The sequence below is a fragment of the Pelodiscus sinensis genome, chromosome 12, assembly GCF_049634645.1.
Source record: "Pelodiscus sinensis isolate JC-2024 chromosome 12, ASM4963464v1, whole genome shotgun sequence".
In the NCBI taxonomy this organism is placed as follows: domain Eukaryota; kingdom Metazoa; phylum Chordata; order Testudines; family Trionychidae; genus Pelodiscus; species Pelodiscus sinensis.
The window spans coordinates 34061181-34081780 of NC_134722.1; the positions used below are offsets into that span (position 1 = coordinate 34061181).

At 39.1% G+C, this 20600-nt stretch overlaps 1 protein-coding gene across 3 annotated transcripts in view; it reads right to left on the reverse strand.

Moving 5' to 3' along the window:
- RPGRIP1L (RPGRIP1 like) overlaps positions 1-20600 on the reverse strand; it is a 171832-nt gene that overhangs the window by 72921 nt on the left and 78311 nt on the right. For all 3 annotated transcript variants that reach the window (XM_075940280.1, XM_075940279.1, XM_075940284.1), the window contains exons 15-17: positions 13435-13887; positions 7968-8110; positions 3282-3654 (exon numbers count right to left, since the gene is read on the reverse strand). In XM_075940280.1, the coding sequence (XP_075796395.1) occupies positions 3282-3654; positions 7968-8110; positions 13435-13887 (969 nt within the window). The remainder of the gene's footprint in view (positions 1-3281; positions 3655-7967; positions 8111-13434; positions 13888-20600) is intronic.

Below are 20600 nucleotides of genomic sequence, written 5' to 3' on the forward strand. Positions count from 1 at the left end.
AAATGGACTTTGGAGCAGATCCAGATGTTTTTCCTGGGAGTGATGATTATTTGGTGTGAACTGATGCAACAAACAGTATAAAAGGAAGCCATAAGGCCTCCATGGATTGAAAAGGCTAGAATAGTAGTCTTTTCCAGATTATCTTTCAGGAGTCAGATTTGTCTTATGTATCCTCAAATTTCATCTCACTTATAAACTACTTTCTTACAAAATCAAAATAAAAAATAGACATGTCATAGCATGCTGGGATTGAAAAATTGTTTAGTTTTTCATTTTGTCTGCATGAAATTTTAGTTTGTTCTAAGTTTGCTAGTGCTTTTTGTATAGCCTAGTAGTGGGGAACCTAAGGCTCGGGGACCAGTTTGCCTGGATCTGGGCCCTGAGGTTCAGGACTCTCCCAGTATTGGAGAACCCACACTGGTGCTCCAGCCACCTCACTACCCCATGGCAAAGCTGGAGCACACACAACCTACAAGGCTGGGCCCCACAGGCTCTGGTGTGCAAGGGGAATTTCTTTCTCCTTCTCAGTCGGCAGCCATGTCAGTCAGGGGCTATGTCACATCACTTGTGTGCAGCCCCCAACTGATTTTTCTGCGGGTCAGCGGCCCCTGACCCAAAGAAGGCTCCCCGCCCTGGTAGAGCCAGTTGTAAAAGAAGGAAAGTATCTAGATGAGTTGATGTATCCTCCCCTCAGTGGACTCAGAGGTTGAGAATCCCAGTCTGATACAGTGGGGAACACAAACTCTCCTGTTATAGCCCTATTAGCCCTCATACTAGAGGAGAGCCTAGAGGTTCCTGCCACATAAACATTGAATTATCCTTGTTGACAGGGGCCTCCAACCTGTATGCATTTGGATTCCATTACTGATAGGCTTGATTTGTTGGGCTCTCATTCTAAGGAATGCTGTAGATGTATGTAACCAATACAATCCTGAAGCTTATCTTAGTGAGTCTTTGGGGATTCTTTGTAACTGTCTACAACAGAGAGGAATAGTCTTGGAAATTTTCTGAAAAGTTCCAAACAGAAGGTTAATGACCACTTAGAATTGATTGTGTATAGTGTTGCCTCCTTTTTATCCTGAGGCAATTTGGGAAAGAAGACTAGAAGTGAATAACTTGATTTTTGTGGAAGGCCGAAGGTACTTTTGGGAGGAATTTTGGAGTGGTAATAATGTGACCTTGTCCTTGAAGAAAATTGTAAAGGAATGGTATATGCCTATATCTCTTACTGTCTGACCAGATGTGATGGCCAGTAGGAATGAGGTTTTCATTAAAGAGGTGAAGTGAGCAAGCAGGCAAGAAGCGAGTGGTGATAAACTGTTTTACAAAATATCCCTTTCAGCTTAAGACATGTTTAAGATTTCATGTTGTTGCAGGGTCTCTAATGTCAAAGTAAAAGTTACTCATGCCTTTAAGAAATCTTATTGTTATGATAAGCAAACATAGAATGACCATCTATTGATGGAAGGCATTGATGACAGTTTGATATACCTTCACCAAGCTTAAGGATAGCCCTAATTTATTTAATCTAAGATATAGTCTAACACAATTAGTAATGGAGAGCATATAGAAAAGTAACTTGTTTTGCATTTGTCTGGAAATGGATGACAGGAGAGAGATCACATGATAATTACCTGATGTAGTCCCTCCCTCTGGGGCATCTGGCATTAGCCACTGTCAGCAGACAGGATACTGGGCTATCTGGACCTATGGTCTGACCCAGTATGGTCTGGCCGTTCTTATGTTCTTTTACACCACAGTTAGAATCTTTCATTTGTAAATGTATGTGTGAAGAGTAGTTATTTTCCTGCTATGTAACAGTACCTTCCTCATATCGCTAAGGTAGTTGATTTCTGAGACTTGAAACCATAAAGATCAAACCATCATATATTTTCTCTTCAATACATAATAGAATTACATATTTGTAGAGTATCAGTATGGAGCTCTGAAAATGGTTTCATGACATTATCTTTTAGTGGTGCAGAAGGAGCAATAATTCTCCACTGTGAATAAGTAGGTTTTCTAAAAACATAAGCTATACAGCCTAAAGGACATAAATTACAGCACCAATTTAGTGTAGCTAGTATAAAATAGACAACATATATGGTAAATGTTTTTCTTTGACAGCATTATTTTAAAAACAAACAACAAAAAATTAGCACTAGCTTTCAGTTTACTAGATAATTCAAAACTTAAAAAGCAGCATTTCAATATATTCCCAAATTATTTCAGCTATATGCCCCAATCCTGTAGTGAGACATATATGAGAGGAAGTGTCCACCTGCATGGATTCAACTGCAGAACCATGGGCTTAACTAGTATAGTATTTGGACTTACATCCTAGAAGTGTCATTTTAATAGATGTGCAAAATATTGCTCTACCTCTTTATAAAATGAATCATTTTTTATTCTCTCTCTCTCTCTCTCTCTGTGTATACACATACACACACACACACACACACACACACACACACACACACACTTCCCCCCTCTCTAAAAGTCACATTTATATCTGCTTGCTGCACAGCATGGGTGCAAATTCAATTTCTATTTTCTTTTCTCTATGGCTGAAAGATGACAAAGTGGTTCTTATGTTAACTTCCCGATTGATTTTTAAGTGCATTTCAGTTAAGGATTAAAGGAAAATCCAAAGGGGGAAAACTCCCCCTCAAATGATGGAAAGTAATCATGAAAGAAATTAGCAGGCAGTTACTAGAAAAATGAAGAGAAAGATGACTGGAAAAAGAGAGAAAACACAAATACAAATTATTTTCTATTATAAAGGTTTTACTGTTACTAAACATTTAAAAAGAATGCCATGAAAGTAGACCTTCAAAAGATGCAGATAATTTTTATACTCGCACAGATGCATTCAGGAGGACATAGGATCAAAAGGTAAAAAGATGCTACTTGTGATTATTGTGAACAGATTAAATATGAACATTGCCATTGAGCTGCTATTGGTTTACTTTTTTAACTCATGGGAAAGTTTTTATAAAAAATACAATTGTCCCCATCATTCCAAGAAGCTGAATCTTGCATTGACCCTACAGATTGCCAGCTTTGACTAGTTCTGCTTTTCACTTAAAAATCAATCAGGAGTTAATGAGAGAAACACTTTGTCATCTTTCAGCCATAGAGAAAAGAAAAGCAAAGATCCTCAACATCCCAATGTCAATGTATGTTGGTGTAAACATGGAAAAAACACATTGACGAATTAGACACATATCATGAAGTAGTAGGTGAAAAGTTAATTGGCTTTGAAAAAGTCAAATTCTTACCTGAGATATATCTGTCATGTGCTAAAGAGATAAGAGGAATAATGGCTTTCCCTACATAAACACTTTCTTCTGTTTCACCATCATCAAACACATACAAATACAAGGATTCCGATTTTAAGTATCGGTCTAAATCCGCATTCATTGGCACTGGAAAGCACATGTGATCATCAAATTGTGGGCTGTTACTGCTATGAACGATGGCAGTATCATGGTCTCCAAAATCAAAGAACTTGTACACAACATAAGGATTTGGCTGAAGCTGGATTTTTTGGGACTGGAGATTGTTACAGCATTTTATTGTAATATGAAGCTCATTTAAATTGCCATCTGCTGAAGTGTTGACTTCCGCAGCCCTGAGTAACGGCTGTTTCAACTGAAAAAAAAAAAAATCACACGTGTTCATAAAAACCCATTAGAATTCTCATTCTGTTATAGAATATCTATATAAACAACAAAAGCATCTGCCCACGTGAATTACAACCAAACTACTGTTTAGCTAAATTAGTGTATCAGAACTTTACAGCTGTGTCTAGACTGGCCAGTTTTTCTGGAAAATCAGCAGCTTTTCCAGAAAAACTTGCCAGCTGTCTACACTGGCCGCTTGAATTTCCGCAAAAGCACTGACTTCCTACTGTAAGAAATCAGTGCTTTTTGCGGAAATACTATGCTGCTTCTGTTCGGGGAAAAGTCTTTTTCTGAAAGACTTTTGTGCAAAAGGGCCAGTGTAGACAACAGAGATTTCTTTTCCGCAAAAAAGCCCCGATCGCAAAAATGGTGATCGGGGCTTTTTTGTGGAAAAGCGTCCTGCCAATCTAGACACGCTTTTCCGAAAATGCTTTTAACGGAAAACTTTTCCATTAAAAGCATTTCTGGAAAATCATGCCAGTGTAGACGTAGCCCCTACGAACAGTAAACTTCAGTAACTTTTGTTGTAAGCATAGGGGAAGAAGAGATTATTCCTTTCATATCCATATATGTTTTCTTTTTATGAAACATCACGATCCACGTGTCAGTAAGCGTGAGGCAAATAGTGGATTTTCCAGAAAACTGAAAAAAAAAAAATCCTTATATGTGTTACAAGAAATAATTTTTTTTTAAAAATCTAGGGGGCTGCCCTCTCTGCTCAGTATATTCACCTACTCCCTTCCTCCCCAGGGGCCACTTTCGCTTCACTGAGAGGACCACTTGCACTTTGCTGAGCCCCTGTTGACACTGATGATCACATTCTGTCGTTCAACAGGAAAAACTTTTTTATATATATAGAGAGAGATATTTCACTAAATTTCAAAGTCAAAATAAAATTTGAGTGGAGCTGAATAAAATGGTTTGTCCAACCCAACTCAAAATATTGTGTTTCAATTTAAGCAACTTCAAGCCAAAAGGAGACTAGATTCACAAGATGGCTAGAGGAGAAAAGAGGCAGCTGCAGTATTATAAAATTTTTAACTTGGTGGTTAGGGCATTTATTTATGTTGAGGGAGATACAGATTCAGTTCCCTATTTGCCTGACATGGAGCAAGGACTTGAACCTAGGTCTCCCAAAGTGTAAGCGACTGCCCTATGAATTAGGGAGTCAGAGATTCTAATAAGCATATTTTTCAATCTTCCTGCTGAAGTTGTTCCACTTTTTATAAATAATTAATAGTCATTTAAGCAGAGATTTCAATTTAGGTTTCCAACAATCTAGGAGTCCCCTAAGTAATTTTCATTCTTTCCCAAGTCCAATGACTATTCATGTAAGTGCCCTAATCACTGGACTGCCTTCTAAGCCATTTTGTGACTCCAACCCCAATAATATCCCCTCCCAAATTTAAGGTTTTTATTCGGTTGAAACTATTCTCCAAACTTGAATACATTTGGGAATTGTTTCTGGTTGACCAACACTATGTTTTTTGGCAATATATTTACCAAAAAAAAAAAACAAACCCCCCCAAACAAACCCCAAAACCCCCACCCAGATCTAACTCGGTCCATTACTGTCATTGTTCAATAGGCAATCAAATGACAAGAACTAGTATAAAACTATATTAGTATTTTTAACACTATAGCATCTCTACCCTCACATTCCCATTCAATGTCCAGATATAATTTTTATAATTATAACCTCATTTGTCCATGCATTTTCAATCACTTAAAATTAATTATCCAAATTAATTCCTATGGTCTCTTTAGATTTTAAAAGTGATTTGTTTGTCCCAGTTATTTACCACCCCATGATCCAAAGCCCCGTAAGACTAGGAATTCCACAGCATCTTCAATTATAATTTTAATATTTTTAAATTAAATTCCAAAATGAGTAATGCAATGGAGGACAATAGCTTTCCTCTTATTTATTTTGATATTAAATTAATTATTCCATTTTTAGTTTTTGGTATGCCAAAGATACTGCTATTAGCAGTGCTTGATTGCACTGCAGAAGGTTTTGGGGAAAGGTCGAACTTTTGACTGAGATGTGGCTTTTGTGATCTAGGTAGTTTCATTCTGGGGGATAAAGCACATTAACTGAATCGTTCTCTAACATGATCAACAAATGTTAATGACATCTACAAAACACATTCTGCAGCAATGCCTTGAATTGAAGGACAGATATATCTGGATGGAGAATAAGACCTGTGTCCTGGGTAAGGAAATGAGAAATGTGAGGAAGTTGAAGAGGAGGTGCTATTGTCAGTTGATTGCTTTATGCACTATTGCCAGATATTCCACACATAGATGGTGCTCTTTTCTGGAGATTTCTGTAAAACATACATGCCGTGTTGTCTGTTAGGGTACATCTAAACTACATCCGTTTTTTAAAATTGCAAATGAAACTGGGATTTGAATTTCCCATGCTTCATTTGCATAATCGTATCATGGCATTCTTTCGAAAAACGCTATTTTGAAAGTGAAACTGTGGTCTAGACGCAGTTCTTTCGAAAAGAAAAGCCTTTTTTGAAAGAGCCTGTAAACCTCATTTTTTGAGTACAGAATCTTTTGAAAAAGGGTTGTTTTTTTTCCAAAAAGAATTGCGTCTAGACAGCGGTTTCACTTTCAAAATAGTGGTTTTTGACAGAACGCCGTGACACGATTATGCAAATGAAGCACAGGAAATTCAAATCCTGGCTTCATTTGCAATTTTGATATGTCTAGTTTATGTCCCTCTTTTGAAAGAGGGATGTAGTCTAGATATAACCTTAGTATTTTAACCAATGAGTTGCAGATAACTAGGAGAAAGTGTTCGTAGGTGCATCTGACTGCATGAAGTTCAAGTACATTGATGTGAAATGATGTTTTGTGAGGTAATCATTAGTCCTGGATGGTATGGTTGTTAAAGTGTGCACTCCATCCTTCTAGAGAGGCATCTATAGTGAGCATGAGTAAGGGGGCATTTATTGGAAAAACACTCTGGTACATTGAATGGTGGTTGCACCCACACAACCAGGGGAGCATTTTGCTCTGTTTGGAATGTGGAGGAATGTCTGTGTGGATGAAAACACATGTGGAGCCATCTTTGGAGGCAATACATATGCAGTCTGGCAAGTTTTACTACATATATCGTTGCTGACTTACGTCCCAGCAATTTCAGACATTGTCTGGCTGAGACCTGTTGATAATATTCATGGCCAGGATGGTCAGTGCCAAAAAGTGGTGTTGCAGGAATTTGGCTTGTGCTCACATGTAGTCTAGAATGGACCCAATGAATTCCAGTTGCTGTGTAGGAATGGAGTTGTGATTTTTGTTTGTTTATTTGGAATCCCAGAGATGTGAAGAGACTGACTGTGTGGTTTGTGCTCAGTATTTCTTTTGAAAGGGATGGAGCAATTATTATCCAGTCATCTAGACAGGGGAATATCATGACTTCTGATTTTTGAAGGTGAGCAACTGCTACTGCTTGCACTTTTGTAAAGACCCTTGAGGTCGCTGATAGGCTGAATGGTAGAACTTGATATTGATAATGCTGGTGGTGGAGGGTGAAGTGCAGGAATCTTCTGTGTGCAGCATGGATTATGATATAGAAATAAGCATGCTGTAGGCTGAGGACAACAGCCAATCCCTTTTTTGTAGTGCCGGGATTATATTTGCCAACTTAACCATTCTGAAATGTTGTTTCATTTTTAGATAACCACTTCCTGTGAAAGATTTTTTTTTTAAATTAGCTCTTTTTTAGCTGAGTTTTTGTTTTTTCTTGAAACATATATGAATCACTGTTCTTTCACTCACTCATTTTCTACTGACTGAGAAATATAAAACATAGTCTCATCCTGATTATCCAAACAACAAAAATTCTAAGATTTCTTCTGCTTAAGCACTTCACATATAATAGAGGGCTAAGCTAATGTTGGCCTATCACACAAGCATATTTCATCAGAGCAATAGGTTGGATAAATTTGGCATCTCAGAATCAAAAGAGAGTTAAACAAAATGTTTACTGATTATTTCACTACTTTCTGGCCAAGAAGTTAGCAAAAGCTAGTAGTTTAAGAGATAATTAGTGACAGTTAAAACTTATTCTCCCTGACATAACCATGTATTATATCTTACAACTAGTAAAATCAAAACCAGCACTTTTCTGTTCAAGATCCCTTAAAAAATAATGAAAGGTGGCTATATACACAGCAAAAGCTGACAGAGGACGTAACCTATTGAACTGAAAGAAAATATTTTAACAGCTTACACAATATGAATACCAAAAAGAAATTAGCTTACCTTTTCACGTTCCTTTAAATTGGATGTTATGTATCCCAGAGCTTTTGACCTCTCTTTGTAGAGTCTGATTGCCTGATCCATAGGAACTCGTAACCTAACCCAGTAATCCACTGTGCCATAGTTTGGGATATTTCCTCCAGTTCCTATATAACAAATATTTTATTATATTCTAGCAGAAATACCCGGTGTCACCCGGGGAAAATATAGTAAAAGGTGTGATGAATGAACTACATCAATGACATTAACATAGCATATTTTATTGGAAATACTTTTCTCTTATATATGACTTTAAGAAATTAACATAGCTAGTGATGTGCTTACAAAATGCATTTACATTTAACTCATTTCTTGCTGACAAAAGGTGTGGTGAATGAACTACGTAAATTATGTAAACATAACATTTTATTGGAAATACTTTTTCTTGTATCATAGTGAAAGGATCTCACAGTTGCAGTTCATGTGACACGCTTAACAGAAGAGTCCAGTAAATGCCTATGATGAGGCACTACTAAAAGCTAATTAGTAGCACAATTGAGGCTCTGGGGGCCCAAATGGGGCTCTAGGGGATCCGATTTCAAGCTATAACCAACCCAGTTACTGAAGTTAGGAAATCAGTAGTATCCGTTCAAAATTTGGTGTTTCTAGCTCTTACAGTTTCGGAGATCTTTTGGGACGGACAAACAAACAAACAAATGAACTTTCAGAAATATTTATAAGATAATAATTAGGGACCTACCAAATTCATGGTCTATTCTGGTCAATTTCATAGTCATAGATTTTAAGAATCATAATGATTTCAGCTATTTAAATCTGAAATTTCACAGCGTAGTATTACAGGGGTCTTGACTCACAACACAGCTGTGGGGGAGTCCAAGGTTATTGTAGAGAGGGATTACAGTACTGCAACCATTACTTTGTACTGCTGTTGGTGGCAGTGCTGCCTTCGGAGCTGGACACATGGAAAGCAACAGCTGCAGGTCTGGAGCCCAGCTCTGAAGGCAGAGCTGCTGTCAGCAGCAGTGCACATTTAAGGATGGCTTGGTATGGTATTGCCACTCTTCTGCGCTGCTGTTGGCTGGGTGCTGTCTTCAGAACTGGGTACCCAGTCAACAATGCCACTTCTCCCAGCTGCCAGTTCTGAAATCAGTGCAGACATAAGGGTGGTAATACTGTGATCCCTTTATAATAACATTAAAAACAACAAGGAGACCTGTGGCACCTTAAAGACAAAGAGATTTATTTGGGCATAAGCCTCATGGGCAAAAGCCCACTTCATCTGATGAATAAATCTGTTTAAGGTGTCAAAAGGACTAATTGTTTTTGAGGATACAGACTAATACAACTACCCCTCTAATACTTATAATAACCTCCTGACACCCCCTCCTCCCCCCCAGCAATTCCCTTTTGGGTCAAGTCCCTCAATTTGAGAAGCACTTGTCTCCCCTGTTCAAGCTGTATAGCATAGGGTAAAAGCACACAAGATACCAGATTTCAAAATCCAGGACATATTTTTCATGGACATAAATTTGGTAGAGCACTCTATGTAATATTTCATATAAAAAACTTAGTTCCATAAACATTTCACTAGCAAAGCTAACACTAAAACGTTAGGAAGTGCCAGAATTCAGGTAGCCTGTGCAAAATTAACTCTACCCTCTTGCGAATATGGATATGGTCTGTCAGAACCAGGAACAGAAGTCAGCTCTCTTGCATCTAAGCACAGTGCCTAAACAAAAGAGAACATTCTTTTTCTTCTTCTCCATACTCTGCACTGAAGAGATCTTATAGAACAAACAACAGGTGATCAAGTGCACAGACATATTATAGTTTTAGTTATAAGGTGTGTGCACAACTTATTGACAAACAGTACTTAAACAGAAGTACTGGTGGTTTGATGTCAAACTGGCAGGACATATCTAGCCGAGCCCTACAAAGGTCTGTCCTGGCTCTGGTATTATTCAATATTTTCATTAATGACATGGATGATGGAATGAAGAAAGTGCTTAGAATATCCGCAGACAAATTGCAGAATTGGTTTGAAATCAACAAGATGAAACTGAACAGAGACACGCTCAAAGCACTACACTTATATATGTCTATGATTTTATGCAACTAAAGACTATATTAAAACAACAACAACAACAACAACAAAAACCTATGCTGCCTGAAGTACAAAACAAGCATGCAACAATTAAAGTTTGAGAAAATTATAAGCAACTGAAAACATATAATGGAAAGCTTGCAGTGTTTTTACACTCTTGTTGGTCTCAGGATATTAGTGAGACAAGGGAGTGAGGTAATTTATTTTCCTAGACCTACTTCTATTGGTGAAAGAGACAACTTTGAGCTACACAGAACTTGGGATACCGCAAAAAAGTTCTGTGTGACTCAAAAATTTGTCTCTTATACCAAAAGAAATTGATCCAATAAAAGAGAAATTGAAAGAGTTAGGTAAGCTTAGGTATGGCTGGAGCTATTGGTTAACAGTATTTCAATAAACTAGACATTTAATGCCTTGGAAAGGAGGGGGAGGGGAAAGGACCAATTGGCACTTTTTTTAAAGTAAACACACCTCTGATTAAATTGAAAATTGTTAAAATAGATGCATTAAAATGACGTTATAATGGAAAAAAATCTGAGGGAGAGCATTTAATGACAAATAAATATCTAAATCTTATGCAATGAAAGTAAACCCTACCTGAAACAGGCAAACAAATATTGATATTATGTAATAAATAACCTGTACAAGCTGCTGTATCTTTCTGATGATGTTTTACTATTTTATTATATAGTGACCTCCAATCTACTGGATTGAACTTGGGGGCAGTGGAAAATGGAAAGCAAAATAGACATGTAATGTATGAAAAAGGTGAAAATCTAAATATCCTAGGTGAAGTAACAATTTCTGACCCCAAACAACGTAGACATGTTAAACCAAATTTTATAATATAAGAAAAATACCAATTGTATTCTTGGGGTATGAAAAAAATCTTTATATACATTTAATTATATAAAAGCCTAATGATTAAAGGTTATTTTAATTGCTTGGGGTACAATGAAAAAAAAAGTCAATCTTACTGTACAGACTACTTCAGATGCCTAAAATGATTTAAATAGTATTATAATATACTATAGTAGTACAGGTTGAGCCTCTGTGGTCCAGGACCCTCTGGTATGGCAACATCTGTGGTCCAGCAGGACCAAAGACCCCTAACCCAGAGGTTGCCAGCAGCTGGGAGCTCAGCCAGGTAGGCAGCCTGGAGGTCAGTGTCTTGGGGGTAGGAAGCCCAACCAGCAATGGGCAGCCAGAGCAGGGCTTTGCCAGTTAGGGGCAGGGAAGCCTCTGCGGCCAGGGGTGTGGAGGCACTGCTGGCCAGGTGCGGGGAAGCCCCTGCATCCAGGGACATGGAGGCTGTACCTGCTGGGAACACAGAGCCACTGCTGGATGGGGGCAGGGAGACCCTGCAGCCAGAGGAGCTGAGCCACTGCTGGCCAGGAGGAGGGAACCCCACCAGCTGAGGGAAGGGAGCTCCATGAGCCAGAGTGGGGTGGCAGCTGGGAGTAGAGCCCCGCCAATGGCTGGGGGCAGTGCACTTGCTGGGCCAGTGGGCAGGAGGGGAGTTCCAGGAGAGCCTGAGGCTTGACCTCCCCTGGTCCAGCAAACTTCCTCCTTTAGGACCACTCAGGTCCCCAGGGTGCGGGACCAGGGTGATCCAAACTGTATTATTTGCTTTCTAATATTTTTGTCCATATTTCTGAATGATAAAAAGTTAGTATTAGTTGTGGATTTCTTTTGTATGGGTACAAGTACATTAATTCATAAATAACCTTCTAAAGCGAGGTACAGTTAAGACTTTTGTTTTTTGGAGTTTATTAATTTTCAGAATTTACTTTTAGCAATTTTTGAGTTTTATGTAGCTGTCAAATATTAGGGTTTTTTTTAGAGCTTTCAATTTGTATATTCTATAATGAGCAATCTTATTGAAATGTTCCGTAGTGTGCTTCAACATAATACTGTTACAAATAGCACTATGTTAAAACACACTAGGGAACCCTTAGTGTCCATAAGCAGGGTCTACACAGACAAATTAATGTGGAATGTTACTGTTCTTAAGAAATCACACTTCTATAGTCTAAATTACTTCTCCATGCTTTTAGATACAAGTAACCATTTCCAGGAGTTTTCTTTTTCCCCCTTTCTTTTACTTGGAGTGTTTTGTCTTTTAAAACATTAGAAGCTCGAGGTAAGCAGGACTGAAAAAGTCAACACATTATTTCCTGAATTGATAGTTCATCTTTGCTAGTTTAATTTACCCACATTGCCTCTAATATATATCATGGTCAGACACCACTACATTGTCTGGATACCTCAAAAAGGAGGACAGGAGCCACCTTATATGGATTTTCATTAGGCCAGAATTTTATTCTATAGCTGTCTGGGACAACCCAGCAGATAAAATTCACAGTACATGTAAACCCATGTTTCTTCAAATCATTAACAGCTGCCCTTAATTTCCCATCTAGGTTCCCCAGACAACTCTTGGCTTGGACCTTATCATCCACCAACCTTGTAATAGGGTTAAGGTGGGCTATGTGAATGGAGGAGAAGGTTGGCTACCTGCTGTACCAATGAGAGGAATCCCCAACCCCTCCTCCCTCAGTTCTGTTCCTTTATCTAGTATCTCCTTTTAAGTCTTTTACTAGGCCATTTATCTAGTACTTGGATGCCTTCCCTATGGAATACCTGCACTTGGACATCCATCCAACCTTACAAATAAGTTGTGACATATGGTCTACCGCCTCTCATCTGATGAGAAAAGGTCTTTCCTGACACTCACTGTGGTGAAGGTGAAAAAACCCTCATTCCACTGAAGCCAAATTGGTGGGGCAGAAAAAATTCCTATCCAGCTCCCCTTAAAAAGGAGAGACTAGCATAATGCCCATAGCAAGTTCTAACTCAAATTAATATTCATTTCTATTACGAAAGGGATGGAAGGTGCTGGCTATACTTGCGGTGTGGAAAAAAGAGGCTTCCCTGGGCCAGGGCTTATACTTTTATACCTTTTCGGACCTCACACTGCTTGAGGAAGTGAGTCAGTGCTGCATAGCTGCCTGCCATCCCCTCTTTGCAGCAGTCTCTGACCTCATTCTCCCCTCCCTCACTTGGCCATAAAGCAGAACTGTTCTTCTCTGGTATGCCCAGATAACCCCTCCCCCACTTAAATGTGGTGCAGTCATTATTAACACTGTTACACATACCATTATAGACAAAATTGTTCCCTTCAGGTAAACTGCCAATGAAATCAATTTGAAATATACATTCACATACCATAGCATAATTTGGCCTTTGATATGCAATATTTCTTTTTTAAAGTTGTAAAATATGAATTCAGTGCTGTACAAACATGCACTGCTACAATTGTCAGTTAAAATATCACATATAAACACATTTTGAAATCTTACTTACCAACTAAAATTGCTGTACTATAAATCCTGCCATTATTTTCCAAGATTTCATGGAACCTCAGCTGACATGCTGCAGCTGTTTCATAATCTGTGCCAAAGGCACGATGAACCTCAAGAGTGATAGTGCTTTTCTGTATGTATTGCAAAAAGAAGTCATCAACTCGTACAAGGTATTGAGAAGTGAAGTTATAGGATGGATTAAGACCACAAATTACTGGGGTTGTCTGTAATTCAAAATCATAGAATGCATAGGTACAGAAAGTTGCAGGTTCTTGATCCCCAAAGGCACGCACAGCTTCTGTAGAAAAGATCACTTTGCTGATGTGAATTTCAAACAGGTTTTCTCCTCTTTCTAAGTGAACAGTTTCATCAAATTCATCTACTGGATCCTCTGGCAGGATTTCTGGTCTGAATTTGTACTGTTTGGTGCCATAGGCAATATCCTTTAGTTGAGCTATAACAAAGAAAATAGAATTGAGCTTAGCATGATAATCTTTTTCTTGTCATCAATAAATGTTGCAACAGAACTCGATTAAAAGAGTGAATTCAGAGAAAATAAAGGGTAAATCGACAAAGTTAAATATATTTTCATATATTTAGTGCTCCTAATCTGTACAATTGTTCTTAGGTATCACATTATTCACAAGTTTTATATATATGACTTGATGCTCATATAAGTCACACTCATATAAATCAGGAATAACTCAACTGAAGTCAAAATAAATATATGGCTTTTACATCATAGTTTCAAGGCACTGAAGTTAATAATGGATTGCAAAGGAATTATGAAGAGAATGCAGTTGCCTTTACAATGAAACATCTTTTGAAAAAAGGAAGTGCTGGACTAAAAAACATATGAGAAATTTAAGCTACATATTTTTGCACATCTGATTGAGGATTGATGAGAGGGAGTTCCTTATGGAATATATGTACTTCTCCCCCAACATACATAGTGGAGTTAGTGCCTACACTCCCCTGGTCTGCAATCTTCCTGATCCCACTGTGACAAGGCCAGGTCAGAGCACTATAGGAGAGCAATAGAAGGGAAAGATATTAGTCTTAGATTAAATAGTTCCCAGGGTAAACTAACAAGGGCTAATCTAGAACCAGCAGGAACCTGCCAGAATCAGTCTGGGTAATCAAGACAATTACACTTGAAGCCAATTAGGAGCTTTCCAGAGTCAAGTATATCAGACCAGTCAGAACCACTGAGGGCAAATTAAGAACCAATTGAGACTGGTTTAAAAAAGCATCCATTCTGTTACCTCAGTGTGTAAACAAGGAGCTGAGATGAAAAGGTTCTGTGGAGAGTCTTGGAGGAGAAAGTGCAAGTTGGTACCAGGAGAAAGAGCCTGTGATAAGGAAGGTGCTGGGGAGGGCTGTGGGAAAGACGAAGTTAATCACCTTGTACAGTAACAATGGTTCTTTGAGATGTGTCCCCCTGTGGGTGCTCCACTGTAGGTGTCCAGTCGTCCCAATGCCACAGGTTGGGGATTTTTGAGCACTAGTCGGATGGGCTGCACATGCGCTGTAGGCGCCTCAAGGAGTTCGCATTTTAATGGATCATGAGTGGCTGTGCCCTCTTCTTTTCCTTCTCTACTCCAGAACAAACAGCATACTCCAAAGTAGAGGGGAAGAGGATGGGTAGTAGAGCACCCACAGACATACACTTCTCGAAGAGCCATCGTTTCTGCACAAGGTGAATAACTTCCTCTTCAAGTGTTGTCACTGTGAGTTTTCAACTGTAGGTAACTATGCAGCAGTACCTGTTCTGGAAGGTGGGATTCAGAATAATTGAGACAGCAGAGGTTAGGACTGCTAAACCAACTGCCATGTCAGGAATATGTCCCGAAACAATAGCACAGTGTCTCGCAAATGTGTGCTGAGAGGTCCATATAGCCATTCTGCAGATCTCCTGCAAGGATACGCTGTACAAGAAAGCAGTAGAGGCAGCTACAACACGTGTAGTGAGCCCTCAAGCCAATAGGAACTGTTTTGTCATGGAAGTTGTAGCATGTTTGTATTCAGGTGAATATCTAGTTGGATAAGCACTGTGTTGTTACTGGCATACCCTTTGAACATTCTGGTTATAGAAAGAAAAATGTCATGGGGATTAGTGGAAGGGCCTGGTCCTATGTATGTAAAATGCTATAGTGTGTCTAACATCTAGAGTACGGAGTAATGCCTCTTGTTGATCCTCATGAGGTATGGGGTAAAATACTGGTAAAGTAATGGGTTCATTAATGTGAAACACTTTAGCGACCTTTGGGAGAAAGGTGGCGTGTGGACTCATGGTTACTTTATGTTTAGCAAATGTCATATACAGTGGATCAGCCACAAGTGCACTAACCTCACTGACTCTTCTCGCTGAAGTGATGGCCTATAGACAGCCTTTATAGACAGATGTAGCAATGAGCATGCAGCTAAAGGTTCGAATAGTCGGCTGGTAAGGGTCTTGAAAATGAAACGGAGGCTCCACGTTGGGGTGAGTGGTCTAACAGGAAGGTAAACATTTTGAAAGTTCTTGGGGAACCTTCGCATAATGGTCTCAGAGGGTGTGTCATGTTAGCCCGTAATTTTAAGCCAATGAGCTGTCTTGTGGCATCTTAAACTCACAAAAAATATATATCAGAGGGGTAGCTGTGTTAGTAGGAATCTGCAAGAACGAGAAGTCCTGTGGCACCTTATAGACTAACAGATTTATTAGAGCTTTAAGCTTTCGTGGGCAATAAATATATATTTTGTATCATGAGTTTTCATGGGCAAAATCCATTTTTCAGATGAGATGAACTTGAGTAATGGGATGCATAAAAAAGGAAAAATCATTTATTTGTTCATGAAATGGTGAGAACATAAGAACGGCTGTACTGGGTCATACCAAAGGTCCATCTAGCCCAGTAGCCTGTCTGCCGGCAGTGGCCAATACCAGGTGCTCCAGAGAGAGTGGACTGAAGACAATGATCAAGCGATTTGTCTCCTGCCATCCTTCTCCAGCCTCTGACAAACAGAGCCAGGGACACCATTTTTATCGCCTGGCTAATAGCCTTTTATGGACCTAACCTTCATGAAATTATCTAGCTTCTCTTTAAACTCTGTTATAGTCCTAGCCTTCACAGACTCCTCTGGTAAGGAGTTCCATAGGTTGACTACACGCTGTGTGAAGAAGAACTTTCTTTTATTAGTTTTAAACCTGCTACCCATTAACTTCATTTGGTGTCCTCTAGTTCTTCTATTATGGGAACTAATAACTTTTCTTTATTCGCCCTCTCCACACCACTCATGATTTTATATACCTCTATCATATTCCCCCCCCCTCAGTCTCCTCTTTTCTAAACTGAAAAGTCCCAGTCGTTTTAACCTCTCTTCATATGGGACCCGTTCCAAACCCCTAATCATTTTAGTTGCCCTTTTCTGAGCCCTTTCCAAGGCCAAAATATCTTTTTTGAGGTGAGGAGACCACATCTGTACACAGTATTCAAGATGTGAGCATACCATAGTTTTATACAGGGGCAGTAAGATATTCTGTGTCTTATTTTCTATCCCTTTCTTAATAATTCCTAGCATCCTATTTGCCTTTTTGACCACTGCTGCACACTGCGTGGAAGTTTTCAGAGAACTATCCATAACTCCAAGATCTCTTTCCTGATTTGGCATAGCCAAATTAGCCCCCATCATACTGTACGTATAGTTGGGGTTATTTTTCCCAATGTGCATTACTTTACACTTATCCACGTTAAATTTAATTTGTCATTTTGTTGCCCAATCACTCAGTTTGGTGAGATCTTTTTGGAGTCCCTCACAGTCTGCTTCTGTCTTGACTATCCTAAACAGTTTGGTATCATCCGCAAACTTTACTACCTCACTGCTTTCTCCAGATCATTTATGAATAAGTTGAACAGGACTGGTCCTAGGACTGACCCATGGAGGACACCACTAGTTACCCCTCTCCATTCTGAAAATTTACCATTTATTCCTATCCTTTGTTTCCTGTCTTTTAACCAGTTCTCAATCCATGAAAGGACCTTCCCTCTTATCCCATGGCTATGTAATTTACACAAGAGCCTTTGGTGAGGGACCTTGTCAAAGGCTTTCTGAAAATCTAAGTATACTATATCTACTGGATTCCCCCTTGTCTGCATGTTTGTTAACCCCTTCAAAGAACTCTAATAGATTAGTAAGACAGGATTTCCCTTTACAGAAACCATGTTGACTTTTGTCCAACAAATTATGTTCTTCTACGTGCCTCACAATTTTATTCTTTACTATTTTTTCGACTAATTTGCCCGGTATTGAAGTTAGACTTACCAGTCTGTAATTGCCAGGCTCGCCTCTAGAGCCCTTTTTAAATATTGGGCTCTAGAGAGAGAGAAGGCAACTAGATGAACTTTCAGTGTGCTAATAGACAAGTTAGAGTTCTTTAGTTCCAGTAGGTAGTCTAGGATGAGTGGGAGAGGAGCTCTGAAGGGGTCAAATTGTTTTGGGGCACACCAAGAAGAGAAGTGTTTCCATTTCTGGAGATAAGTAGTGTGGGTATTGGGGTATCTGCTATTTAGAAGGAGGTACTTTACAAAGTCAAAGCATAAGGCCTCAGCATGAATGTGAAACTTTTTGGGGTTGGGTGAAGGACGATGCCTGTGTTCTGACACAGGAGGATGGGATGAAGTGGAAGGGAAAGAGGGGCACTACCACAGCGAGGTGGGAGAGAAAGGGGAACCATGTTTGTCTGGCCCATAGAAAAGGCGATCAGAATGAGGTTAGCAAGATCCTTGTGCAGTTTCAGGATAACTTTGGGAATCAGAGGTAAAGATGGGAAAACGTAAAGTAGTGGTCCTGTCCATGAGACTAGTGCTGCATGAGAACAAGAGGTGACATTTGCGGTTCCTGTGCTTGGAGAACAGGCCTATCATTGGATGCTCCAACATACAGAATATATAGGTTGTGACGTCTGAATCGTCCACCACTGAACTGAAGATCGTATGTTGGGAGGAACACGGAATACGTGGTGGGAACATATACAGTATAGGGATGTAAGCGACTATTGACTATCCGATAAGCAACAGCCAGCTAAAAAGCTGGTCCCCCGCCCCGTTCCCCGCCCCCAACTCCAGCTCTGTGGGAGGGGGACAAGAGCTCAGAAGCGGTGTTCCAACTTTGAAATGTACAAGAGTCCCTGCTGGGGCTCTTGTACATTTCAAAGGCGGAACACTGCACTAATCCTTATTGACTAATCAGAGTTGATGGAAATCCCATTGACTATTCAATTAGCTAATTTATCAAAATTTAACATCCCTAATGCAGTAGTGAGCCATATTTGAAGACCGGGCATATGTAGCCTGGTGTGTCTGACTAGGTAAGTGGTTGCTGCCATGTATCCAAGGACCCGTAGACAGGTGAAGGCAGAAGTCTGAGGGCTGATGATCACTACACTGAGGTCTGCTAGAGTGGCAAAGCAATGTCTTGGTGTGAAGGCATGGGCTTTGGAGTACACGAGGGTGCAGATAAATTCTAGCCTCTGAGTGGGTTTGAGGATGGACAGTCTCATTGATAAAAAGTCTGAGGCTTTGAAAAAGGATTCTGGTCTTGTGGATCATCCAGGTCATCTCTACTTGCATAGATTCCTTTATGAGACAGTTCTCTAGTTAAAGAAATATTATAACCCCTTTGCCATTGCAGAAGTGCTGCAGCAACTGCTAGTTTTGGAGAAAACCCTGGGGACTGTGGAAAGCCCAAAGGAGAGAACTCTGCATTGAGAGTGATTGTGAGCTGCAGTGAAGAAATGTCTGTGGGCAGAGCGTATGGTTACGTGAAAGTAAGCATCTTGGAGGTCAAGGGCTGTGAATGAGTCCCCCTGATCTAGCACTGGGATAATAGTTGCTAAAGTCACCATTTTGAACTTTTTGTTTTTGGACAACCTTGTTCAATCCCTGCAGGTCTAAGATCGGTCTCCAACCCCCACTCTTTTTCTTGGTGAGGAAATAATTGGAATAAAAGCCCTTGCCCCGTAATGTTGAAGGAAAAACAAACCAAAAGGGTCTATTTGTCACTATTGTTACTGTTTTACTGTTAAAATTGTTTTCTTGTTTAAGTGTGTAAATGTTTTTTGTAGTATACAATATTTGTAATAGTAATACTCAGTTGCTTTTATAAAAACAGATTTAGTAGAAAATATTTTAATTAAACTACGTAATTCTTGCTATGTAACTTTTATTTAAGTAAAAAATAAAAAATGAGTGTAAGTTGAAAGACCTTCATTGAACCAAATGTTCTTAAAAAAAGCCAAAAGCAAACATTAAGGCGCCAAAAAATTGCTGTGTACCCCTATTAAAATGTGAATAAAGGGAAATTAACAACGCTAAAAAAGTAATGCAAGTACCTATCCATAAAAACTTATACAAGCACTTGTCAAACGGCAATTAATTACAGCATAGTGGTGCAAAACTTAATCTCAATAAAAAAAAATATAAAAAGGGGCTGCTTTGCCATAATTTTGGGGTTCCAACTTGCCAAAACCCTAAAGCATTGATTGGTTCAAACCAATAAAGCCCCACTCCTCCCCTGCATTCAGCCTAACTGGCCACTAGGGTAATGCAAGCAACAAACTGGTAACTATAACATCAACAAAAAGTGTGAGAGAATAAATGCATATGATGTTTACTCTGTAAGCTCAATAAACATGGCAAATTGCATTTTCCCTAAAAGAAGCATACAGGAATTTTTTAAGCATAACATATCCTCCTTTCTAATAAAATACATTTGGGACCTGTAAAAGAGCCCCACCCCATTTTTATCATTGACCTAATACCCGCTGCATTCAGATGTGGTAATCACTTTATTGCAGCTGGTGTGTGTGTGTGTGTTTATGTATAGCGAAGTATACAAGTAAGTTTTGCTTTTTGAGAAAAGAGAAAATAATAAAAACAGGGCCCAAGTCACCATAATTGTATTCAGTAAGTGGGATACACTATAAAAATGTATGAAAAGAACTGAACCATTATTAAAATTCCTGTTACATTAGTCCTTGTTAGTAAACACTTTTGTATTTTTACATGCAAAATATTTCCAATGAAAAAGAAAAGTTGAATGAAGCCAGCTTAGTTTATCAGTAGTTTGTGAATTAATGGAAAAATAAAATGAGTTTTGAAAAATTAAAAGGTTAAATATTAGGAA